This window comes from Notothenia rossii (genome assembly GCF_949606895.1).
Source record: "Notothenia rossii genome assembly, chromosome: 7".
Taxonomy (NCBI): domain Eukaryota; kingdom Metazoa; phylum Chordata; class Actinopteri; order Perciformes; family Nototheniidae; genus Notothenia; species Notothenia rossii.
Genome location: NC_136905.1, coordinates 23,181,223 through 23,208,839, shown reverse-complemented (window position 1 = coordinate 23,208,839; position 27,617 = coordinate 23,181,223). Strand labels below are relative to the sequence as shown.

The 27,617-nt window shown below is 39.5% G+C and overlaps 1 protein-coding gene across 1 annotated transcript; it reads right to left on the bottom strand.

The window, feature by feature from the left end:
* Window positions 1-252: 252 nt before the first annotated feature.
* Window positions 253-8,907, bottom strand: colec10 (collectin sub-family member 10 (C-type lectin)). Its single transcript, XM_079692049.1, has 7 exons — window positions 8,680-8,907; window positions 6,771-6,842; window positions 3,182-3,253; window positions 1,710-1,763; window positions 1,446-1,541; window positions 831-1,042; window positions 253-611 (listed from the first exon to the last, which is right to left on the bottom strand). Exons 1-7 carry the CDS (start codon window positions 8,774-8,776, stop codon window positions 351-353), a joined length of 864 nt encoding a protein of 287 aa, XP_079548175.1. The 5' UTR covers window positions 8,777-8,907; the 3' UTR covers window positions 253-350.
* Between the last annotated feature and the right edge of the window lie 18,710 nt (window positions 8,908-27,617).

The window sequence follows — 27,617 nt, the reverse complement described above, 5'->3', positions numbered from 1 at the left end:
TCCAAAACTGAGCTGCTGTCTCCTGGGTGTTTATTTCCGTGTTAAGCTATCTGCCAAGCCTGCAATCCGAAAAGTATTCTTGCGAGGGCAGAATACTATGTTAATGTACCTGCCCGGATCCGGAGACAATCAGAATTATGATGTGTTAATATACAGCATACATAATTAGCATTCTCCCAAATATGTATGACCCGTCCGTCTGTCACCATCTGAGCAAATTATTTACCATTCTTCAAGTAAAAAAAAAAAAAATCAATTTTCAGTTATATTTTATTACATGCATATGCTAATTCTAGACAACAATGGATATATGTATACCTATATCTCTTATGCATGCAAGTTTAAATGTCTCAGGATGGTACTGGGGCAGGTGTCCCTCTTCCTCTTCCTCCTCCTCCTCCTGCTCCTCTTCTCCTGCTCTTTGGGAACTCACAGATGAAAAACATGGCGGCTTCACACTCCACATGACTCCATGTTCCAGAGCTGAGCAGCTCCACACAGCTTGAGTTTTTGTGGGGAGATACTGGGGAATTTAGCTCCTCCTTTTGGCTCCAAGCTGTGAAACCCTGCAGAGGGCTGGAGTCTGCAAAAACATGACCGCTTGTTCCATCCTGATGACAAAACAGAACAAAAATCATTAGAAAGTTATTCACAGCAAAGAACACTTAAAACGTTTCTAATTATTAAACCAGGTTTCAGGAGAATTATGGCACAGATACTCCTCCTATTTTATAAAACACAAGAGAACAAAAGGACAGAGAAATTCCACCTGCTGCAGTGTGTATGTGTGTGTGTGCACATATTATGAGTATGTGATCGGGACTACTTACTGTGTCATTGCTTTGAGCCTGCACTCCTATATAAACTCTCATCAGTCCAGCCTGACTGACGTATTCCGCCATGAGCTGGTTGGTGTCGCTGGTTTTTGGCATGGCCAGGGTTCCTCCTCTCAGCTTGCAGTTCATTGAAGCCTCTCCGAACCTCTTGGACTCTTTCACCAGCAGGTAGTACCTCTCTTCTGTTTCCTTCAGACCCAAAATGACTGCACAGGGTTAAGGGTTAAAGAAAAATAAGGAATTTAATACAATAAAAGAAGGAAACAAAACAAGCCAGAAGCCAGTCGGACAGTGCCATGTGTCATAAACCTTTTTCTATAACATCACAATCTTATACAGTACTAGTGTCAGCTTTTTTCAACAAGTTAAGTCACATGATTGCAAGGGCGTTATGAAAAAAAGAGGAAATATGTTTTTCTGAATTTGAATTCCAAGATTAGGGGAATAAAAATATAACAAAAGAATAAATAATAAGTAACACAACATTGAGTTTCTTAGGTGGCTTGCAGGAATCTTAAATGAAATATTCATTTTTAAATAACTTTAATTGTTTAGAGCTGCATGCAGTGGTTTTCACATCATTCAAATATCCAAACACTATGTGCTTACCATTCTTCAAAAACTTGACAGCATTCCTCAGCGTGCCTACATTGACATCCAGCTGCCCGACCACTTTCCTGTACCTGCCACAGTCACAGGTTGTGCCTGAATGATAAAAGACGTCAGTTGAGTTTTGTACCGTATTTGCCTTTTTATTTGTAAATGTAATATTGCTGCAACCTGGTCATGTGGGTCTGAAAGGAGCAGAAGGGCCGTTACTGTAATGCATAGGACTTGGAAAAATGTATGTCTACATGCTGGATTCTTACTCACCTGGTTTCCCTTTAAAACCAGCGAGCCCAATATAACCTGGGTCACCTTTGATACCTACAGAATATAGAAATCACATGTGAGAAAATACTTATTAAATTATGTTTACATTACATTGTGATGTAGTTCTAGAATTTCACCACTAGATGGCTGCATCATACACAAAACATGACAAATGGCTGCACACAGGTATACATTGACTATTGAACTATTGTAACCCAGATATTTTTTTTTCTAAATTGATCTCAACAAGACACCTCAAATTTAAAAACATAATAATAGCAGTAATCCAGAACATATCAACCCATAATTGAGCAACACTGACACAATGTGTTGTTGAATGTTGCACATTTTGGGGAGGAGGGCTGCAGTAAAAAGATGATGGTAGGCTGGTTGTGTATTAGGACATTTCGTTCATGTACAATCTGATCTTTGAATGAACAAACGGATTATACTGTTGCCAGTAAAACATATCCAGAGAGAAATGCTGCAAATCGTTTTTTAAAGCCTTACATGGTTGATATTTTGTACAAGAAAAATGCTAGCCCTGTAAACACTCTGATAATAATCAGACAAATGCATAGACATAAAGCATCATGTATCATGGCAATCTTATGTATCTTTTGCTAGATCCATAGAAATTAAAACTAGCTTCTGTGAGTGAGATTGTACCATGAAATTCAGAAAAAGAGAGTAGCAGGATTTTAGTTGGAAAATGTGTTTTTCTGTAGGTGTTTTATGAGCTACAGGCGCTCGGGATCAAGGGAAATCCAAACCTGTGACCTCACTCCTTTGCCTGAGATGGCTGATGCACAGCCACTTTCCTGTAAGTGTATTAAACATAATGAATACTGAGAAAAGTGAATGCCTAGAATGGCAGGGGAACATGACTGCTCATAAAAATAAAAATAAGCTAGAAATTGTTTCAGCCACCCTGGGCAAAGCAGCCTGATGACATCATGTTTTCTTCTATCTTTGGATCGTTTAAAACATGAAAGAAAGTGGGAAAATTCTGACTTGTGTATCTTAGCCTTGGGATAATTAGGTTTGCTGATTTGTGTAATGTCCGTTCTTCTTATTTCAATGTTTTGAGTCCATGATAATGAAGCTGTGCTTGGACTGAGGATGAGTTCGGGGAACTATAATTATTTTCTCTGTGCAATATTAAAGTCAATGAAATCCTGTAAAAACCCCACCACTACATGTTTGTAGCCTTTTGTCGACAATTACAGGCAGGTTGGAAAAGTGTCATGGCAGTGAAACAGGAACACAGGACACTCAGGATAGGAGGTGTTCCACTCGATGCGCTTTCCAATTTTACACTCCCTTTGATTTAAGGCTTAAGTATCCATTAGAACAATATTCATACCATAGTATGGGGTTACCTCAAGAGAAATAGAAATAGGTAGAGAAGTAGAGACAAAAACAACAGTATTTACATTAAAATACTTTTAGAAATGACTATTTTTTCATACCTCTTTCCCCAATAGGCCCCATCTTTCCAGTGGGGCCCACCTCTCCCACAAGCCCCATCTCTCCTAACACTCCTGGGTAGGAAGAGAAAGAAAGAGTATGTGGAGAGACTTCAGTAAAACAATTTACCGGTAGTATTCACTATACACATCAGAGCCTCACATTTGATCTTAAGTGGGCTGAATAGGGTAGACCACGTCATCATATTTTTTAATATGCTATTTTCCATTATTTAGGATTGTCAAATCTTTTCAATTATCTATGGCTTTCATCATTTCTCTTTTGTATTTTGATTATATTGTTGTTTTTAAGCCGAATCAACGTAATTGTATGCGTCCAGAGATTGCGAGTCCTGAGGCTTTTTCCCAACAATCACTGCACAGTTTGGATCCACAATAGATGCTGTTATTGATATTATTATTATGCCAGTAAATAAATTAGAGGGGAAAATGCTGATTTGTTTTGGGCACGAATTTAAGTATTTTGTGTTGAGAGACTGTGTGTGGATTGAAGGTAGTTTGTGGGAAAACACACATTGCCTTGTTTTATCAAACATCATGTATGCATTTATTATATTTATTTGTATTCTTTGTTATTTTGTTTTTCTGATTCCAGTTCATAGTGTGCAATAGGCCTTTTTCACAGCAGTCATTTTGACATTTCAGATTAGGTAAAGCACAAGTGTTACTAATAAATTTAACATTAACAATAGCTCTGCTCTGTTCAAATGCTCCAGTGAGAGACAGTGAGACATCAAAGCAGTTAAATGGGATTAATTAATTTAATGAAATAAACCTGACCTGGTACACAGAACATGATTTTTATTGAGTTGTTCAATTGGTAACAACAACCTAGTGATTTTCTATTATTATCTTTATCTGACGTGATGTGATTACTGTCATTTGCCACTCTACTATAATATTTAGGCTATTTTAGTGAAGTGTTGAAAGATATGCTGAGACGGCACCTGGTTTTGAATTTTTGCATGTTACAGTGAAAGTTTAGGAGTGTGTGTGTGTGTGTGTGTGTGTGTGTGTGTGTGTGTGTGTGTGTGTGTGTGTGTGTGTCTTTGTATGTGTGTGTGTGTGTGTGTGTGTGTGTGTGTGTGTGTGTGTGTGTGTGTGTGTGTGTGTGTGTGTGTGTGTGTGTGTGTGTGTGTGTGTGTGTGTGTGTGTGTGTGTGTGTGTGTGTGTGTGTTTGTGTGTGTGTGTGTGTGTGTGTGCTGGAAATCTACAGAGCAGACTGAGGCTCTCTGCCAGCAGTTGAATGAGTATTTCCTCAGGAAACTATTCAACTGGAAACTGATGGGGTTTGAAATACTAAGTGACACACTATAGAGGCCTATTTCTATTAGAGGGATTTGCTTCACACACATAGGCTACATACTCACACATACAGCAAGCTATTCATTTCCAATTTCCCTGTTTCTCATGCTGATTCTTTACTTGAGGATTTGTGAGAAGTGATGGCAGAATGTGTGAGGTCTTATGGATTGTGTGTTGTCTGGTACACGAGGCCAATGGGAATTCTCTCTGTAATCTGCTTTCAATTTTTTGCATAGTTTTCAGAGTGAAGGCCTGAGAAGCACACAATAAATATTGTTGTCTGATTCAGATTGGAGAACTGATTGAACTGTGATTATAGGTGTTTGTTTTATCGCAGTTTGAGAAGCTGAATCTGTGGGTCTCTTGATTACTGTAATGTTGTTGTCGCAGTGCTCACGCTCGCCAGTTAAACCGCCTATCTAAACGTTCAGATAACAGTCTTCCCTATCACTGCATTCACGCTTTACAATGGCCAACCCCTCCAACTGGCTTAACGTCTGGATTCTCCAGCTGCTGAAGGAAAGGAGGTGAAGGCCACATTTTTCTTTAATCATGAAATCTAAGACAGCCTTAAGCTATTTCCTAAACGATAATTGGAATAGATTTTTTCAAGGCTTAATATAACCACAAATCCAAGAGGTTAAAATGCTTAGCAGAACTGAGATTGAATAATTTATTACACATTATTTGCCCAAGCATAATGAGCAAAAATTAATGCTGGAATTGCTGCTTTTTAGAGCTAAGTGGACAGAGGAAAGATGGCTTGGTCACATGGAATAAAGGTTTTGATCCAGATTTCCTATTTTTTGTGCATATGGTTTGTTGCTGTCCCAACAGGTTCCAAGAATTAAGAACCTGACAAATGTAAATGTATCACCTTAACTTTGCCAATTGTTTTACAGGAATAAATTAAAGCACAATTAACAAAAGGGGGAATCCATGGTTTGTTGACACTAATAAGCTTGGAGCCACAACATGTGTTTGTCGCTCACCAGAGAATTATAGTCATGAATTCCCTTTTAACGTTCCAAAATTAAGCAACTGCTTCCTGTAAAAAGGTCTAACTTAAGACAGGGAATACATGCGTCATCTGTGGAGCTCTTGACATACTGCAGTCACAAAGTCATCGTAGGAACCTGCGTTCATTCCTACAATAGGCATACACACAGAGAAACCATAATGATTGGGTTTGCTATACTGTTGAAAAATATCCGCAAAGTTGAAAAGTTGAAAAGGGTCACATGTATATACTTTCTTTGCCTTTACACTTTTGGAAAAGCAGTTCTGGCATGTGTCTCGTATACAGTCGGATGAGGGAAGTGTGTCTGTTGTTGTAGTGTGTGCATGTATGTGTGTGTGTGTGTGTGAGTGTGAGGATCTTCTATGTGAAGTTATTGAATAAAACAAACATCTGCTGAGAGCAAGAGGGCAGTCAGGGACCAGTGCTTTTAAACAGTGTTTTGTGTACATCTGCCAACTTGTACATGCTTGCAGCCTTGTGTGCACGTATTGTGTGTGTGTGTGTGTGTGTGTGTGTGTGTGTGTGTGTGTGTGTGTATGTGTGTGTGTGTGTGTGTGTGTGTGTGTGTGTGTGTGTGTGTGTGTGTGTGTGTGTGTGTGTGTGTGTGTGTGTGTGTGTGTGTGTGTGTGTGTGTGTGTGTGTGTGTGTGTGTGTGTGTGTGTGCAGACATCTGTTTATATCATATGGCTGCTTGGTTGGCCAGCTAGTACCAGCCCAGTTGGAACACATAATATGACGAAGCGGGACGCCACCGATTTCCTCAGCAGCAATTAACACGTCTGCTTCCTCAACAGACACACAGCAGGTCTGTCTGTCTGTCTGCCCCTCCGTCTGTCCGTCTGTTCATCTCTCCGTCTGTCTGTCCGTCTGTATGTCCGTCTGTATGTATGTCCGTCTGTCCGTCTGTCTGTATGTCACAGAGCAAAGGAAAGGGCAAGCTGTCTGGAGCAGGAAAAAGCAAAAACTGGTGCCAGAGCAAAGTCAGGCGTTCTGGCTAAAAGAATAGAGAGACAGAAAGTAAGTTGTGATTGTTTGTCCTGTTTCCAGCAGTAAAGCAAATTATATTTTTGAGTTACATTTGGGTGAAGACAGTCATTATGATTCTCTACAAACATAGGAGAGAAGCAATGCTTTCCCGCCCATAACTTTTTCTCTTTCATTCCAACTTCAGTTGTCTTAAATCCATTGAGCATTTTTAATAAAGACAGAAGCACTGCTTGTAATAGACTGATGCATGATAAATACCTGAAAGTCCTGGTGGTCCATTCTTTCCCAGTTTCCCCTCCTCTCCCACCTCTCCAATCGCACCTTGGTCTCCTATATTAGGAGAAGAGAGTATTTTAAGAGTGATATGGAGGAAATGTATGGAGAATATGGAGAAAATGTATCCCATCATGCACAGTTTTAAGGCAGTGTGCCTAACTGGATTGCTTCCAGAGTGGCATGGAATACATCGGCATATTCCCAATTTCCCACTCACTGCTGGTTTTGATGGAAATTAAAGCCATTGCAGTATGATGATACAACTTCATCAAAAAGAACTATTGGCAAACAAACAATACAGCACAGCACAGCAGTCTGTTGAGTGATTATTTGTTACACGTTTCAGTGTAGGCCCAGTTGTTGGTTTGGATGCAAGTCCTATTGTAAGGTTCAACATCAACCAATGATGTTTAGAAATATTTTTTGACTCTTCATTTTTGTCCAAGCCAATATCTTTTATAAAGCACTTAATCATTAAAAGTATTAGGGACACAACTTATTTTTTGGAGTTAAAATCACATAAGAGAAATATCTCTGGTGGGTCCACTGCTCAAAGAGCTCTTGGCGAGAAATCTTGGGAGATTTCAGAGTGTCTATTAGAGCTGGAATGATGCACTAGTTGTTGATGCCAACAGCAATTTATGTCTTGTGCTAGGCTTTGAAATAAAGTAAAGGATTGTAACCGAACACCTCCATTAGACTGGAGGAGTACTTAGGAAAAATAGATTATTCAAATCCGAAGGCTGTGTGGAAGTTTTAAAGTAACCTATATTTTTAGCAATTTCATACAATTTCATGCAATTTCTGACTACAAACAATGATTTCCTTTGGTGGACTACATGGCTCACTTCATTCTGGGAAGCAAGAGGCTTTCCATGTGTCAGAAATGTTCAGATTTGTGTAAGAAAGCAATAGAATCACTTTTTTCACAAGTAAGAGAGTTAATTCAAAGTGTCTAACTTGTCATAAAGACACTTTTTATTTCTCAAAAAAATAAAATCCCCGTACTTCTATTTAAAAATGCCGGAGTCAAAATAACAGTAAATGCAATAAAAGTAGGTTTGTTGGAAATGTTTTGGGGGCATGAAACATCCAATGAAATGTGCAGACGTGAGGATACACACATTTAGAGGCTGACTGTGGTCAGCAGTATATCTCGGATGAGTCTTGAACAAATAATCAGTTCAGTTTAGTGGCAGCTGTCTAAATACACACCGTCACAATGGGACTTTCTTTCGATACAGAAAATTCTGTGGAAACTTGTCAAAATGTACACTCACTTCCCAGTGGCTAGCAGAGTGAGTGTGCATATTGACTGCTGAAGTAACTTCTCCCTAATTTGCGTAAAAAGAAGAATTAAAAGCCATGTTTTTCAGTAATATGAATGAAGCTGAAAAACTGTTGCTCGGCCTAAGTGTGTATTTTATTAGGTCTGTCTGTCTGAATCAGCAGGGGATCAAGCTACTGGATGTCGTAAAATGAAAAGCACACACGGAGGCATTCCCTCCAAAAAGACTACGGGGTAGCAGAATGCAAGCTAATAAACTACAGGACATTACATGCTTGCTACCTTTGTCATTAGCTCTGTTAACGCCGAAGCAAAATAGGGGTGTCTCCTCAGAATTTTCCATTTTACACAAATACTGTTTTGGACATCCACATTATTAGATATAACACATACATTTACTGTTGAGCCATGAACCTCCAAATGTCTAATTTCCAACAGTACAAAAACATGTTGTTTAAAAACTGCAATGTCAGGTTCAAACACACACACACACACACACACACACACACACACACACACACACACACACACACACACACACACACACACACACACACACACACACACACACACACACACACACACACACACGCACACACTTACCTTTGGCTCCAGGTAGCAGGGCATTGGTGCAGACTTCTGTAGAGGTAGAGATGTAGTTAAACACGGCTGCAAACACACAGAGTGCCAACATTCCCATTATATTCCAATCATCCCCAACCACTGAAGAAAATCCTGTTTTTTTGTTGTGTACGATGTTACAAGTGCCAAAGTATTGTCTGTGTAAAGTATCTCATGCACCCGAATCAACAGATCGACTGAGTTTTTCACTGTGAGACCGGAGGATCAGTGCAGCACTAATGAGCAAAGACACACACACACACACACACACACACACACACACACACACACACACACACACACACACACACACACACACACACACACACACACACACACACACACACACACACACACACACGCGCACACACACACACACACACACACACACACAAACACACACACACACACACACACACACACACACACACAAACACACACACACACACACACACACACACACACACACATACACACACATACACATACACACACACACACACACACACACACACACACACACACACACACACACTTGTTTATATAGTCTTATCAGTTACTTGTCATAATGTCAAACAACACTTAACAGAGCACTGGATTCCTGTATGCCTTGTCCCTTGGAATGTGAAGCTGTGTGTGATTAAGAAAAATATCACTAGGCTTAAAATGTAGTGTATTTATTTGTTTACTTTTCAAGTGGAACAGTACCATGAATTCTAGGAATGACAATTCCAGGCCCAGAGGCTGGATCCTGAACCATTTGCTACATAGTGCCACCTTTTGTATCCTCTGTCTTTTAATTTGACTCTGTTAATAATGCACTGTATAGTATAGGGCCCTCAAGCATTTCCACAGTGGAGCAAAAAGAGTGTCCACACTGTGAAACTGCACATGTAATGCTTTTAACATTATAGTTTAAGGACACCTTTCAAAGCAATCAATTAACTCTTATGTGCTTGATTTTTTTTCAACAAAAAAAGAAGGCTAAATGGAGATTGTGCAGTTTGTTACTCTTATCCTGCCTGAGCCAAAAACGCCTGTCGTTTTTTCTTATCAACAACAAGGGAGTAGTACCTCTGGGTGTGCACATTCTTCCCTCTTTTCTCTCATCTTCTTCTACTCTTTTCCCCACCCTTCAGACCACAAACCATTAAGTGGGAGAGGTTCACACTTACTGTGCACGTGAACAGACACAAAAACAAACAGATGTATGTATATATTATGTATGCACTGTTAAATATGTTCTTTATTCTCGCGTCCAGGAGAGAAGCTTTAAAATGAGACTAAATGGAGTCTCTGAAAAGATTCAAATGGGATACTTTAATTGAAAAAAGGCGCGGTAGTGTTACAGACAGAATATTGTTCCGGCAGAAAACAGCTGTGATCTGGCTCTCCTGAGCAAGAAGAGAAGGCCCATCCTCTGCTGGCTCCTCCCCGCCAGCCGGCTCGCCTCGCCTCTAATGTCCGTTGTTGCATTTAAACAGAGGATTGGTACTTTTCACCTTCAACATATGCGTAACACGCCTTTTTCTCCTCATATTCTCTTTCATCACTTTTCATGTAACACATTCTAAACGCTGTAATCAATACTCTAAAACATACAGAAAATACTTCACGGCTGGTTTGGTTTCCGGATGTTGTCACATGCTACTCTCGTCTGTAAACAATAATGTATTCAAATAAACTGTACTTTCATTTAATATTCAGCATGGTAGTATCTCGACATCTATAGTTGTAGTGTTGAATCAGTAGGTTTCGGTTTGCACCACTCCATGTCATTTCGCTACTCAATTCACCTCTTTAGGAAATCGTATATTAGCCACATGCTAAATGCTAACCGTAGATGAAGGATTTTCAGAATAAAAGCTTAACTGCTTGTGCACAAGAATTTCTGGTTTTTCAGTATAAAAGAGCGTTTAAACTGACGGTATGTTTAAGCTACATTATACCATCAAAACATTGATTTTAATTTCTAACAGTACACACGGAACCACAAACAAATGAGACACAAGAAATTCTTGCACAAAAACAAGGATACTAGCACACACACACAAACACACACACACACACACACACACACACACACACACACACACACACACACACACACACACACACACACACACACACACACACACACACATGGGCGCGGGAAGGGGGGTGCTGAGGGCGCTGCAGCACCCCCTAGCGGCAGCCAGGGGGTGCGTAGCTCCCCTGTCTGAATTATTATTTGACGGTTATTGCTGCTCCCGCTGTGCATAATCTGTGTAATATGTAGCCAATAAATTCCACATTGTTGGTAAAATAATATTTTTGCCTGACCGAATGTTTTTTCTGTAGCCCCGGACATTTATACCTCATTAATATAATACATTAACCGTGCTTTACGTGAACCTCATCAAGACACTAGAAAGGACGGCAGGACTGTAATTTCCCGTGTTCAGTGAATGCAACAGAGGCAAGACACCAGACCAATCAGAGAGTTGCATGGAAATAAAAGTGTGCTTGTGTCATTCAAACTCGCGGCTCTGTGTGTGTGCGGAAATAGCGCATTTAGTGTGTGTGAGAGAGGGGGAGAGAGAGAGGGACCGGTGCCAGCAGCAGGGACCGTGTTGTTAGCATCTGGTTAGCTAGCTGCACTAACGGACATACGGAGCTGTTTGTTCCACAACAAGCTGGAGGAGAGCTCTCCTCTCAGACTGAGAGAGAGTCCTTTAGCTCACCTGAGCCTGAGTGTTTAGATAGTTAACTTTAGTCTAAGTTATCTCAGTGGTTCTCAAACGGTTTGGTCAAAAATTATTCAAAAGATTATTTCCGCGGCACACCTTCATATGATCATTGTAGTTATAAAAAAAAATGAGAATAAAGGAAAAACAGTTATGAAATACTATATGGCAGTAAAACAAGAATACAGTTTGAAAGGGGAGTGATTTGTAAAATATCTATAAAGAAAAAGAACATCTGCTTTCAGTTGTGTTTCATCTGGATGTTGAGAGATGTATCCATAGATCTCTTAATGTTGCTCTCAAAGTGCACCAGATTGATGCTTTTAACTTCAATATTTAAAAAAAATCTTCCCGGGGGAGCATCCACCCTGACCCCCCTAGAGGAGGTGAGGTCCGCTGCCCACTCGTAAAAAATAGCACTTTACCCCTGCCTATATGCCGTGAGCTGATTATCGAGCCTTCATTGTAACAGTCGCGGGTTTGCGTGTGGGGAGTTTTTTTGTGCGTGCTCTATAGTGCCCGTAATAGTGTTCACTGGAGTCCAGCACCTCAGCACCCCCACTCAAAATAACTTCCCGCGCCTCTGCCTGACACACACACACACACACACAGATTCTTGCATAATTGAATCCTGGTTTCTCAGTATGTGATGAAAACATACAGGGATAAGAAGGGTTGGAGGCCTCTAAGGGACAGAGAGAAAGGAGGAATGGTTGGAGGGTGTCAGAAAAAGGGAAAAGAGATAATGAGAAACAAATGAGACATAATGAGAGAAGAAGACAGAGAAATACTGGAGACAGAGCGCAAAATAAAGAGGAATGGCAAGGAAGGGAGAGAGTGTGGTCCGAGCCACATGTGTTAGTGCAAGGAAGGATTTCCTTATTCAAAAGTTATGCTTCCTTAATGGATGTCTTAGACTCTCCAACAGCAAGGAAGGTCATCAGTGTGCAGTGTACTCACTTATTTGAAGACAGGGAGGGGCTGATTTGAATCAAGACGATTAATTGAAAACAAAATCTTGACATTGGCTGCTATTCCCTTGGGAACTACATTGGCTTGTCATCAATTTGAAAGGCAGCCATTTGAGAGGAAAGGGTTTAATGGGTTGTTACTTTTTTATGTGGTTGGCCTCTTATAAAGTTATTTGTATTTACAGACAACAAAACTTTGAAATGCATCCAGTATTGGCTTTGAAATGAACACACATTTTTCTTCTTACAGTCAAGTTAAAACTTATTTTAACAATTTCAAATGTTTTGTTCTTCAAATAAAATAATATGTGCTTGTTACTTAATTGGACAAGTCACAATCATTAATCACATCTTGCTGCTGATTGTAATGTTTGTTATTTTGGGTAATTTTTGAAAAACATTAAAACCACACACAGACACAGGCTTGCAAATATTTCGGGCCTCACACGCTCAATATCAGTGACTCTGACAAAAGTTTATTTTGGCTTCTATCACTGTTTAATCCAAGCTTGGAAGTCTATATCGTTTCTGCTTAGGAATTTGTTGACGTCGGGAGCTATGTGTTTTGGTACGAGAACTTTTTTATGGCTCTGGCTTTTGGTGTCGCTGACACACTGGCTAGCTGGTGCGGCATTTTAAATGGCAGTTTCAAAGAAACAACAGCGCCAACAGCACGCATTTGTGTGGCCAACATTTTTTAAATAAAAGTCACATGAGGTGGGTGACAGTGACAAGCATAGCCAACGAGATCAACATTGGAACAATGTGTGACTGATTCCTACTGTAATAACATAAACCTGCTGAGAGTGGTGACAGGGAACCAACCAGTGAAGACAATAAAGTTGAATACAGTTAAACCCTGATGTGTAGAAAGAGGATTACGGAAGAGACGAGTCATGCCACACTCCCATTTTAGGGCAACTAGACATAATTTGCCCTTTGCTTTATCATTTAATAACAACACTCACTACTCCAATATATATACTGTATATTAAGACGTCAGGCAGACACAACAAAGTACCAGTGGTACTAATTTAAAATAGCCATCCTATCCACTTGTAGTTTTCTGGCAGTACTTCCCATATTACCTTGAGTGATTGATTGATGTTTTGGGTAATCGATGAACCAACTGATTTAGGAAAAACTCGCCTTTAGTGTTGGTGCACAAATCTCATCGAATGGTCTGCAATGTCAAAATCCAAACACATCTCTTTAACTTCCCAAAATGATATGTATGTGTATGTCATGATCCCTTAAACTAAAGATAGGGTAATTCACTTCAGAAACACTTTTTGTTATATTCCATGGAATGCTCATAACATCCCGATAGCAATGAATAAATTAAATGCTTTGACAATAAGATAGAGCCTTTTCCTAGACCTTTTATTTATTACTACCCTTTTATTTATTTTTATTGTTTGTTTTTACTGCTTTTTATTCATTCTACCGTGTTGTGTACTGTTTTTATATTGTTCCATGCTCACTGCTTCTAGCACTTCGGGATTTGAACTCAAATATGAAGTGCGTTATAAATGAAACCCATTATTATTATTATTATTATTATTATTATTATTATTGTTATAATAAATATATACAAATATTTCATCTGTGGAAGCCGTGGCGCTGTAAAAAGCAAGACCAATTTGCCCCGGCCCGCGGCAAATAACTGGATGGCCTACCTGCCTGTCAGCCTTCCATCTCGTGCACAAACTTATCTCGTGCCCTCATTGGTCATGTGCGTGTTTGTGTGTGTTGGAGGAGGGGCTCTGTAAGGAAGGGGCAGATTTTTTCCAGTTGAGTACTTTCAAATTCTAGCTTACTCGAGCTGGTTTCTCCATTCTTTAACTGTGTGGGGATTTTCTCTGGTACACTCTTTCAGTTAAGGTCTCGAGAAATGCAGCATTCAGAATGAAAAAAAACACTAACATTCTCACACACACACACACACACACACACACACACACACACACACACACACACACACACACACACACACACACACACACACACACACACACACACACACACACACACACACACACACACACACACAGGAACAGCCCTGCTATCCTGCAGGCTAATTGTTTACATGTGGTTTCGATTGCGTTCTCTAATTAAGAATGTGATTCACACTCCTGGACTGAGGGTAGACTGCATCGTGGTAACCACACCACAAAACAGACTTTTTTTCTCTGCTGCTTAAAACCCCATTTACAACTTTTCAAGTACCAATGTACTGCCCACATGTGTGTTAGTTACAAATCAGTCAACAGCAACTTCAGCATATAAAATGTTTACGTAACCTCTGCTTTGAACCACATTTATTGTAGAGTGTGAAAGTCACAGTTGGCCCAGTTACAGCTGGGAGTGGAACCGACTAGTTTCCTGGTATTTACTGAGAAAATCAGGCTCAGACAAAGGCCTTTCTCTGGAAAAGCACGCTACTAGCATCACTTTTGTTTTTCGGCTTTCACTTTTCTGAGGAAGTGAGTCAGATGGTTTTCACCATAATTGAATAATCCTCATCAGGAATGTTTTAATCATGTTTGCCTCAGTGCTCAATCTTCCGTGCGCCCGGAAGACTTCCTGAGCAGTTGACCATGAACAATGGTGGTGGTCTTGGTAATCAGTAGTGCTGACTCTAAAAAACCCTCAAATGAGACATTTAATTAAAATATGTAATATTTAACATTTTTAAAAGGAAATTGGCAATTGACAAGTAAATGGTCAATTTTGCAATGCTTTTTACTTCCAAGTATCTAAATTGACCACATTCCAAACATATATTGTTGATAACCTAACATGTATTGATTCAAAGTAAAAACCAATAGGACCTCACGCACCAAACTCTAATTCTGCTAATTGACTACCAGTTGGTGATAGACTCTCTTAGTGTGGTCAGGACAACACATTCTCTTCCCACCTTCCATCTTACTACTCTCCTCTTTCTCTTTTCCCATGAAACACCCCACCCACAGGATGATTTTCCCATTTCACTCAATGTGATTGCCTGGAAAACAAATAAAAGAGCCATACTCGAAAAGAAAGTCACGGAACATTAGTTGTCACCAGCACTGGCAAAACAACATCATATCTGGCCTGTGTGTGAAGTGATTTGAGTCTCTCAGCATGCTTGCTATAGGTGGAACATCAAATCAGATATTCATTCAGATATAAATTCAAAATACAAACCTTAACCATAGCCCATTAAACAGCCACATACATTTTTGTACTGTTAACAAACTTCCTTTAAAGGTCAGTATGGGCATTCCCAGACCTTCGGCAGGTGCAGCTAAGTTCCTCCTGGCAGTCTATTTCATGATAAAGAGGTTCTCTGACATTTTGACAAAAAAAACAGCTGGTTCTTCCTTTCAAAATGAAAACACATGTCCTAATGAACTATTTACGTCAATGAGAAACAGCTAAACGTTACTCAGAGAGCTCCAGTGGGTATAACATCAGTCTACCCTGATGTGGATTATGTGCAAAGCAAAGCAAAGGTGGTCATGGGCACAGTACGTGCTTGTGGTGGATAGCTTCACATGTTTTGTGCAATGTTAATGAACCGTATAAATCTGAGAAGACAGTTGACGAGAGAATCTTTGGCACACACACATTCCACGATTTCCCACAATATTTCATGAAAAGAAAAATGTCATGATCAGGGTTGGAATTTGAAAATGGTCTCTTTAAAAACTAATTTGCTTGACAACTTCATACCACCCACCACAATGCAGCTGTTTGGAGAGAGTGCTCTTCATAAACTACCAAAAAGCAGATCGGGTGGTGGCACTAGCTCAGTATAGGGACTTGGCAGGGGAACAGTAGACTCATCAGTTTGGACTGGTACTTTGAGAGTTACCAGTTCATCTCCTAAGGTGCCCTTGAGCAAGGCAGAGCTACAGTTTATGTATATTGTCCACTGCTGCATAGTATTGATTACATTTCACTGTTTGTGTGTTGTTACTTTTGCAACCATCGGACGTTGTTTCTATTAAAATCTTCTCTTTCTTTTTTCTAAATCAAGTCCGAGCAAAATAATGAGATAAATCAAATGCTAAAATGCAATTGGAACAAAACACATGTCATATTTTTGTGCCAAAATGTCATATTTTCCTTACAACTGACCTCGATTCAATGAGACGGGAAACAAAGAAACCGCCAGATATGCATTCAGGTTTTCTCATTGTTCTTCTCAATTTTGAGTGTGGCTACATATACGAAAATCTTCTAAAAATATGATGATGGATGTTTTGCAAGCAGTGAGCTAAGTTCAGCAAATTCAGAAGAAAAAAAACTGATCTTTGGGTTTGGATTCAGCTAAGATACACAGGTAACAACTTTGTGCAACCGCAGATGTCTAAAATCTCCCTTTGACACCATATTGACTCAGGTTTTTGACCAACAGTATGTTAGTCCAGGCTCTCATATAACACATTGTGTATCAATATAGATGAACGTGGTCCACTGACATGATATCTTAGAAAGCAAGAATGCGGTACCTGCATGAAAGCCGAGAGGCATTTCTCCTCCCCATGAAAAGATGATGTTTCTTTAACACAATCAGCCGTTTGTTTGACATGGAAACAGTTGGATGGAAAGTAATGGTGTTGTGGTTTTGCTGATGGATGGGTGTTTACATCTGCCTCAAACTCTGCTGACTACTTGGTTTAATATGTAGCCTTTCCAGGAACTATTTTAATGAAAGACGTTTTGGTTTTTAGGCAAAAGTTATTTAACCATGACTAATGGATTTCCCTAACATAAAATAAACAGTTTTGTTGCTAAACCTAAACTTAGATTGTATTGCTTTCACCCAGTCCTAACCTTAACCATTTTTTTGTGGTACCGGTATCTATTATTTCACTTGTCTTTCATCTTCAGCATGAGGCATGTTTAATGTAATAGCTACATCATATTAAGAGTTCATAGTTAGAGTTCCAGTTTTTGCTCATGCCAATAAATCTAATAGGACCCATGACTTGAGTAATTCAAATGGCAGTTTTGTTGACGTTGTAAAATGTTAACCATCTCTTAAAATAAAGGGAGAGACAAAGTCAGAAGCGAACTGTAAAATATTAAAAAAAAAAAGAATTGCCTCACCATTTACTGATTTGAACTCAGCTGTCTGCATTTATAACTAAGTATTGTACTTCATGGCTCCTGATCAAACCAAGTTTCCGGACACAGTTTAATAACTTTGGAAAAAACATTTACACTCAAGGAAGTTCATAGGCAGCAGCAGCAAGCTACACTTGACATGTATACAAAAGTATGTTTCTTATAGTTTAATGAAATGTGTGTCCTTGCACAAGTTCCTTTAAAGTGGACCTATCATGCTATATTTGAATAATATAGTATAGGACCATACCTATATAAGGCATATTTATAGTTTTTATTTTTCAAAATACAAAACAGATCATGCATTTTAGCCATTCCTCATTTCGCTCAATTTAACACTGTCTTTGCATGGGCTGATTCTGTGAGAACAGCACCATCTACAGGCTTGGCATATGCACTACAGCGTCTCCAGCGCTTTCAAACGGCAATGTCCGTGGCTGTCTCCTCCTGATTGGTGGAGTTGGCCCAATAGCCGTAGCGCCACTTCTGTGGCGTCATAGAAGTGTTCAAATCTGGATCAGTCTGTATCAGATCCGTTGCAGCCCCTTTTTTAGAGATTTGGGTATGGAGGAAAACAGAGAGGGTTGTGTTTTCTGACACTTGGTGAGTTCCCTGGAACACCGGGGACACATATTCATGTATAAAAGACGTACAAAAGTGCGTTTTGCATGATAGGTCACCTTTCATTTATTTAACAAACATTATAGTATATACTCCAGAGACCCACCCATTCAATTTTGTCCTCTGTGGTGTACATTGGTTTTTGGTCCATTACTTTGAGGTTATACATGCCACTGCATTAATTCCAATTGTATTTCACAGAGGTCATCCTGGGCTTTTCAAACATATGACATATGTGGGGGTGTGGCTTTGAAAAAGATAATTTCATTGTATTTCAAAATGGCGTCCATCAACACAAGCATTATTTATCGAAATATAAAGTTTGTAATTTTGTAATTACCAGTGTTGTGAGTTCAATAATTTTAATTAATTGCAGAGGTTTTGTCATTCACATGTCCACTGTAGGCCTTTGACCTCTACTATTTGGAAACATGAAACGTATACTTCCAATACCGCTGATACCTCTGTGTGTGGGGAAGTGTGAGTGTCTTCCGTTCTGATGCGAGGCCTCATTTGCTGTCATTTGCATCCTTTGAGCCGCAGCTTCCCGGAGAAAGTCCCGGGGGGAAGTTTGATCAGCTTTCCAGAACTCTATAAATAGACACAGCGCAATTTTCATATCAGAGTTTATAAACAACATCCATTTCTAGGAATAAACCACTTTGCATGTAGGTGGATTTTTATCTGTAAAGAGGAAGGTTTATTATGAGGCAGGTTAATGATGCACATTCACGGCAGACAAATAGACAGACAGACAGACAGACAGACAGACGGACAGACGGACAGACGGACAGACGGACAGATAGACAGATAGACAGATAGACAGACAGACAGACAGACAGACAGACAGACAGATAGACAGATAGACAGATAGACAGACATACAGGTAGACAGACAGACAGACAGACAGACAGACATGCAGGTAGATACAGATAACTAATTTGAGACAGACATTACCTGGATAAAATAAACACACTCACTGTCTGGAAGTGCGAGAGCATGTTTAGTACTGAATGATAAGCCAAACCACCATCATTATTACCTTTGGGTTATTAGACCTGGCACGGAAATCACTGGCTTTGTTTTCACCGGCATTTCTACAACTGATATAAAGCAGCCTTTTTGATGAATGTTTTAATAATGATTGTGATTTAAAATCTTCAGTCATGCTAGTCTGCTTGTAAAACCAGCTGTGTATTACAAACTACTTATATAATTGTTTTGAGGACAACAGGAAAACCCTATTCCAGTAACAAACCAAACAAATTAGATAATTGTCTCCTCCTTGACAACAAACAGTGTGGCAATCATGTCTAATACCAGCAGCACAAACTGACACCACTACATTTATAAATGTATACATCTTTTAATGAAATTCTGAGCTGACTGAGATTATAAATATACCCTCTCAGGATTTAGTGCACTATTTGTAGTGATCACTTGCGCAAACGCTTTTATCTCACTCTCGATGAAAAGTCGGCTTAGATAGGGAGCTGTAAGCCGCAAATTGTCGCGTGCAAGTAGCTGGAAATATTAAATAATATGAGTCAGATGGGTGTTGAGAAAACCACCTCGAGAGTCCTAACCATTTCTCACGACTCCACCTTAAAGCTTTGGATGTCACACTGTTCTTATAGTATACCTCATGCAGACCTGTGGTTGCACTTAAATATTAAAAATCCTTCCTGTTCTCCATGATTGACTTAAGATTAAATTACTGCTGTGTGTGTCTGAGCTACACCTAAAGTTTGGAAATAACCTCTGAATAAGAACAAGTAATAACTGGGAATCAACTATAGTTAAGCACAGATCCTATTTATCAATACCTCAATTGTTAAGACAGACAAAACTAAATCCATTTGAGCCACAATTAGTTTAATTGCAAGCATGTCTACAAGTACATGTGTGTATTTATGATTTTGTTATTGAAGTGGCTAACATCACAACAAAAACACAGAAACACCCTGGCTAATTTGAGTTTTGAGAATATTGTTGTATCAAATAATATTTATAGAATAACATATCAGAACATAACATGCACAACACAATCGTTTCTGCATTTTAATCTGCAATATTATGACTTTTTTCCTTTTTTATCATCATTTTTTGATCTGTAATTGGGTGAATAAGGAGACTCAGTGTGGAAAAGAGGAAAAAAGTATGTATTTAAAGGTATATTTTTTCGACCCTTAAAAGTTTATATGCGTGACTGTGGACATGGTGTCACATCAGGATATTGCTAACCTCTGATGTTTACTTAACATTTGGTACTCCACTATGCGCAGCAGACACGCAGGCTGCCAGAGACACAGACAGATTTGGAGCTAATCACCTTGCCAGTCGTCGGATAAAGTGATTAAAAGAACAAACTGTCTTTTTCTCTGTCAGTCTTGTGTGAGCATGTGATGATCATCTTTCAGGCAGCTTACTATAGCAACACATTGTATACTTATTGCTTTATTTTTTACAAATAAATACAAATATTAAAATGAAAGCAAGATCATTTTGCAATTTTGTTTTGCTCAAGGAATATCTATTCATTGTGATGGTTTTCAGATTTAGCCAATTAGTCATTTGGGTCATTTTAACAGTCTGTTAAACACAGCCCTCGTACATTCTGATGGAATAAACAGAGAAGATGATGGAAACCTTAAATGGTACTTTCATGTTACTCTGGACAAGTTTTACTTTTGGAGAATTCCCCTAGCTCCCTTGAACACGTTGTGAAAAGTGGTTTGGTTGCCGTTTAAAAGCTTCCCGGTCGCCTACATCAGTGTCTTGGCAGGACGGCCTGTTTGTCTCACACTGAATCTTTGGAGGGTGACCGAATGACGGATTTCAACATTGGTGTCTGAAACACACACATGGAGAGACACAAACCAAACACATATGTGGAAACACTTCTCACCTTCTTACTTCATGGTCACCTCAGCTCACCTTTGAGTTTACTTCATGAGTCTGTTTTATTTTTCAAATACTTTGAAATCTATTTTAAATACATATTCACATGTTTTGTGTAAAATTAGTTAGTTCTATAGTAAGTAATGCCGTAATAAGGGGTACAATTAATGTAGCAGGATGGTAGCACAGTTTACTGTTGTATCAGGCAAACTCATTCTATTTCTATGGTCAATGATGAGCCCCACTTTCTTTTGAACTTGTCACATGACAAACAACAGTTAAAAGCATTTCTACTCTTATTTTATTTGACATCACATCGTATTCAAGTACAGCAGTCATATAAAGACTCTTTCTGCCGCTAATAAATAGGTGTGGACAGTTGAGTAAATGGTAGGCTTTGAAGATATGGCATTTAATTACTAACTCAGTTACACAAAATGTAGAAATGTAAAATCCACCTGTTGTATGAGTCTAAATGACAAGTGATGCAGCACAAAAACACGTTCTGTCTATAACAAAGACCCAGGATATAAAAAAGTTAAAGTTTAACAACTTTACCATGATAAAATACAAAAAATCTGGATTTTTAGTGACACACTGTTCTGTGATTTCTCAGAATACGAAAATACAACTTAAGAGGAGGCTAGAAGCCCTTGAACTCAAACTGAGATCTTTATTTTTATGACTTTTTCTTCACAGAATAAATCACTGACACAGAAAATTTAATTTGTGGTGGATGACTTATGGAATGACAACAGAAGTCTGGAGCGACTTTTGAAGGCTGAGGTTGGAGCCACTTGTGTTGCTTTAGGCACGGCTAGGCCTGCATGTGTGTGTGTGTTTAAGTGTGTGTGGGCGTGTGTGTGTCTTTAACAACGATTGAATATTCTCCGTCTGGATTCTGAGTTGAAGCAGCCATTGTCGTTTATTTCATGTATGCAGCACCAATTTGTTCCCCTTACTGCTGTGAAATGTACACAAACAAAGTTTACCCTTGCATTGAGGCTTACGTTTTATCGTATATACACTGCATCAAGTTTCAGAATCTACAAAACTTTGTACCATGATGTGTGGGTTTCGATTTTGATGTGTGGTTTGAAGGCTGCTTGAAATATGGGTCCACGTCAATGACAGTTTGCAACAAAATACTTAATCTGCCCTTTGCTCTCACACTCACCATGTAAATCGTACCAAAGGGTGAATTGTTAAACGATGACAAGAGGAAGGGAGGAGAGGCTTTATGGTGTGTAGATGAAACGCATTAATTCCTACTGAGAACACAAAAAAAAGATTCATAAACATAGTCATTTGGTTGTCACTTTACTTTGCCCTTGTGGTTGTTTGTAGAACATGAGACTCAACAAAACTTTTGAACATGTGATTGCCTTAGGTCAGGATATATACACAGTTTTTATAGAAAAAATGGCTTGCATGGCATCCTGTGTATTTCTGTGTGAGCATGTGTGTTGGGGAATGCTCCCCTAGTGATAGTGTTAAGGCCCTGACACACCAGGCCGAGATCGGCCGTTTTCGTTAGTCGGACGACGAAGCGTGCCCTGTCGCCCAAACTCAATTTGGTGTGTCCCGCACATTCTGCCGTGACATGCCTTATTTGGCCTTTCATGGCCGACGCACGGCCGATTCAACATGTTGAATCGGCCGTGCGTCGGCCACAGGCAGTCGGACAAAGAAGTCACTCTGATTGGCTGTTCAGCTAGCGAATCAGTACATGAGAAGCAAAACGGTTGCTTGAGAATGTTTTCCACAAGCAACACTCCAATGGCTGATAGCTCCAGTACCGCACAAAACATGTTTTCGATGGACGAGAGTGAAAATGGAACGCACACTCTATTTGTTGTTTGTTTATATCACCTAGTCTGTTCTTCTTTTCTGTTTTCCGGTTGTTGCCTGTTTTTAAAGACGAATACACACTACCGCCGCCTGCTGGTAAAGAGAGTTATTGCCACTCACGCTTACGCAGTTCGTACGTACTCGGCTGAAGTCTTTGCGGTGTGTTCCAGTTCGACACATGGCCAAGACGCAGGAGAACACGCCGACGGAACAGTCGGCGTCGGCATGGGCGAGTTCTCTGGCAAAATCGGCCGTTTTCCTGAGTCGGACGACGAAGCGTGCCCTGTCGCCCAAACTCAATGTGGTGTGTCCCGCACCGTCGGCCGTGATACGCCTTATTTGGCCTTTCATGGCCGATGCACGGCCGATTCAACATGTTGAATCTGCCATGCGTCGGCCACAGGCAGTCGGACAAAGACATCACTCTGATTGGCTGTTCAGCTAGCGAATCAGTGCATGAGAAGCGAAACGGTTGCTTGAGAATGTCTTCTACAGGCAACATTCAAATGGCTGATAGCTCCAGTACCGCACGAAACATGTTTCCGATGGACGAGAGTGAAAATGGAACGCACACTCTATTTGTTGTTTGTTTATATCACGTAGTCTGTTCTTCTTCTCTGTCTTCCGGTTGTTGCCTCTTTTGAATGACGAATACACACTACCGCCGCCTGCTGGTAAGGAGAGTTATTGCCACTCGTACGTGCTCGGCTGAAGTCTTTGCGGTGTGTTCCAGTGCGACACATGGCCAAGACGCAGGAGAACATGCCGACGCAACAGTCGGCGTCAGCGTCGGCGAGTTCTCTGGTGACTGCTTGGTGTGTCAGGGCCTTTAGTGAACGCAGCCTGGGTCTGACTCCTCCCCCCAACCAACTCCCTAATTAGGGCAGATTATTTAAGGCACCTTTTGGCCTGTCTGCACTCTGTTTGCCCATCTCATGGCTGATGTTACAGGTATGTAGTTGAACTGATCAGCTAAATTGCAAAAGTCATATTTTTTACACGGCATAGTTCACTGCCTTCTGTTCTAACTTTGATGTGAGGTGTTCACTGAGCATATTGTGTGTTGGAACTCCATGTGTTGTTCTCCATTTCTGGGGATCTCGTGTGTTGATGCACCATACCAGAAATGTTGAGTAGGGTCATTATCATTCCATCAACATCATCCCAGCTAGAAATGTTTGGTTCTAAAAACATTCTGAGAATGTTACAGTCATTGTTCTAAGAAGGTTTTCAGCGGGAAGTTTTTGTTTGGTTCCCAGAACATTCTTCTGAAAGGTAGGATAATGTTCTCTAAAAACATTCTTAAAATGTTTGGTGATAACAGTGTTAGAACATTATGCCCTCCTATTCTTAAAACGTTTTCAGCTGGAAGTTTTTGTTTGGTTCCCAGAACGTTCTTCTGAAAGGTAGGATAACGTTCTCTAAAAACATTCTTAAAATGTTTGGTGATAATCTTCTTAAAATGTTTTTGAAAACATTGTTAGAGCATTATGCCCTACTCTTCTTAAAACGTTTTCAGCAGAAGCTTTTATTTTGTTTCAGAGAATGTTCTTCTGAAAGGTAGGATAACGTTCTCTAAAAACATTCTTAAAATGTTTTTGATAACATTTTTAGAACATTATGCCCTACTGTTCTTAAAACGTTTTCAGCAGAAGCTTTTATTTTGGTTCCCAGAATGTTCTTCTGAAAGGTAGGATAACGTTATCTAAAAACATTCTTACATTTTTTTTGTTAACATTGTTAGAACATTATGCCCTACTGTTCTTAAAACATTTTCAGCTGCAAGTTAGATTTTTTATGTTGCCAGAATGTTATTATTTTAGAGAAGGATAACATGGTTTATGTTACAAAAAGTATGCAAATGTTCTGTGGTAACAATTTACTAAAATATGTTTACATTATTAGAACATAAAGACATAATATTCCTGTAATTGTTCAACTCAAAATTCCTGGGTAAGTGGACTGACCACTGTGGTCATTAGGAAGATTATGATAACTATTGGATTTTGACTATTAACACATGTAAAAGGATGACTCGGAATCAGCTGGTGAAAGTAACATTTGCTTATTAGAAAAGGGGAGCTGGGAGTGGAGGTTGGTTATGGCGGCAGTGGGAAACAGTTGTTCCAGGGTGGGTAGAGAGGCCTGGCTGGTCTCGGGAGTGTGGAAGGCCTCGGATTCCTCCTGGGAGAGACACAAAAATGAATGTGAGGCAAAAGCAGGTAAAGTTGTCAAAGAATACGCTGGTAAAAAGGTAGATCGGCACGCAACAAACCGTTCACGGCAACAATCCGGCAGGGAATGAATGCAGGCTGCAGGTTTTCATAGTGTGGCTGATGAGCAGGTTGCAGGTGTGGTTGATTGGAGATTGCTCCCAGCCGTATAGAGCAGACCAACAGGCAGGTGGGGGGGGCACACTAACCCACTAACAGGGGTTTCAGGGACGGGCAGTGATGGTCGGTCCATTCTTCTATATGTCTGTCTTTGGTTTTCTAAGTGTTATTCGATCCATATGACAATAGAGATATGTGCATAAACAACAAAAACACTTGGGGTATAATGTTCGAACAATGTTATCACCAAACATTTTAAGAATGTTTTTAGAGAGCGTTATCCTACCTTTCAGAAGTACATTCTAGGAACCAAAATAAAACTCCTCGATGAAACCATTCCTAGAACAATGAATGGTAACATTCTCAGAATGTTTTTAGAACCAACAATGTCTAGCTCGGAACTCAGACATGCCTACGCAAACATGCAATATCATGAATTACGTGCTTGTTTTTTTCTTAAAACGAAAATGTGGTGACATCAGATTTCTTTTAAACATCATTTTCAAACAAATGCAGCAAGTTTGTTTTTTAAAGCGCACTACAAAAAAATCTGACGTTGACCATGACCCTGTTAATATTTCGCATCACAGGAACATTTTATAAAAACATAATAACCTCCTGAAAACATTATCCAAATGTTGCTTTCTAAATGTTCTTCTTTGGTTATCATGTAACATTGAGGGAATGTTCTATAAAAGAACATCTTTAATGTGTTACCCCAAGAACGTCCAAAACACATCCTTAGAATGTTGCAAGCAAAACGTTCCACCTTTGCTGACTTATCACATTAAAAGAACATTTTATAAAACACTTTGTCATCTCAGGCCTCAATAACATGCTGAAAACATTTTCAGAATGTTGCTTGGAGAATGTTCTTCATTTGTTATCATGTAACATTGAGGGAACGTTCTATAAAGAACATCTTTAATGTGTTACCCAACAACGTCCAAAACACATCCTTAGAATGTTGCAGGCAAAACGTTCTACCTTTGCTGACTTATCACATTAAAGGAACATTTTATAAAACACTTTGTCATCTCAGGCCTCAATAACATCCTGAAAACATTTTCAGAATGCTGCTTGGAGAATGTTCTTCATTTGATATCATGTAACATTGAGGGAACGTTTTATAAAGAACATATTTAATGTGTTACCCAACAACGTCCAAAACACATCCTTAGAATGTTGCAGGCAAAACGTTCCACCTTTGTTAATACATCACATTGAAGGAACATTTTATAAAACACTTTCTGTCATCTCAGGCCTCAATAACATCCTGAAAACATTTGCAGAATGTTGCTTGGAGAATGTTCTTCATTTGTTATCATGTAACATTAAAGGAACATTTTATAAAACCCTTTCTGTCATCTCAGGCCTCAATAACATCCTGAACATTTTTTCAGAATGTTGCTTTGAAAATGTTCTTCATTTGTTATCATGTAACATCGGGGGAACGTTTTATAAAGAACATCTCTAATGTGTTACCCAATAACGTCCAAAACACATCCTTAGAATGTTGCAAGGAAAACGTTCCACCTTTGTTAACATATCACATTAAAGGAACATTTTATAAAAAAACGTTCTGTCATCTCAGGCCTCAATAACATCCTCAAAACATCCTCTGAATGTTGCAGTTAAAATGTTATGTCTTAGTTTACCTTAAACCTTATAGAAACATTATTTGAAAAAATAAACATCCTAAAAAGGTTCTTTGAACATCAGATTAAAACGTTTATTTAAAACCTTATTAGAACCAATAGGTAACGTTAGCCAAAGTTGTGAGAACGTTCCCCGCTAGCTGGGATTGTGTATTGTTTTTATATTCAGCATGGTGTGCCCGGATAATCAGTGTTTTCACTGTTTTCATACTGCTATTTTGCTACACTGATTTCTTGATTTTGACGAATATTGTGTGAGCTGGGTGCCAGTCTACTGGGGTGGCACTTCACCTTGGGTCTCTTTACAGTTTTATTTTGTTAAAAGCACTCGGGTGCACAAGTAAATGTCCTGTTTGCAGTGTGTGTGTAGTGTGCTGTTACTCCACCTGTGGTGAGTGTAGCCCCCTAGGCCCACCGAGTGTTGTCTACCACTCCATGAACCATCCTCAGCCCACTTCAGATTTTCTCTTTTAAAATACCGGGTGTCCAGTTGAACACTTCTGCTTTTAATAGCAGCACCTTACTAAAGCACACATGTTAAGCTTTTTTCATATACAAATAGGTGTGAATACATATGAGTTTGTCTTGAAGCAGGTATAATGATCACATTAGCAGATTGACTATTTTTGTATATGAATGGTCAGGTTGGACCATGGGTTGGACATATGGACAATTCTATACACAATGGACTCAATGTAATTTCCAGTTGTCTTAGTGTAGGGGTGTCAAACTCAAGGC

What these genes read in the sequence shown, in the direction of transcription:
- colec10 (XM_079692049.1), bottom strand. Translation starts at nt 8,776, where the DNA reads ATGGGAATGTTGGCACTCTGTGTGTTTGCAGCCGTGTTTAACTACATC. An exon ending in TGGACCACCAGGACTTTCAG is followed by an intron (nt 3,254 to 6,770) that starts GTATTTATCATG and finishes CTTCCTACCCAG; the next exon opens with GAGTGTTAGGAGAGATGGGG. An exon ending in AGGCTCAAAGCAATGACACA is followed by an intron (nt 612 to 830) that starts GTAAGTAGTCCC and finishes TTTTGTCATCAG; the next exon opens with GATGGAACAAGCGGTCATGT.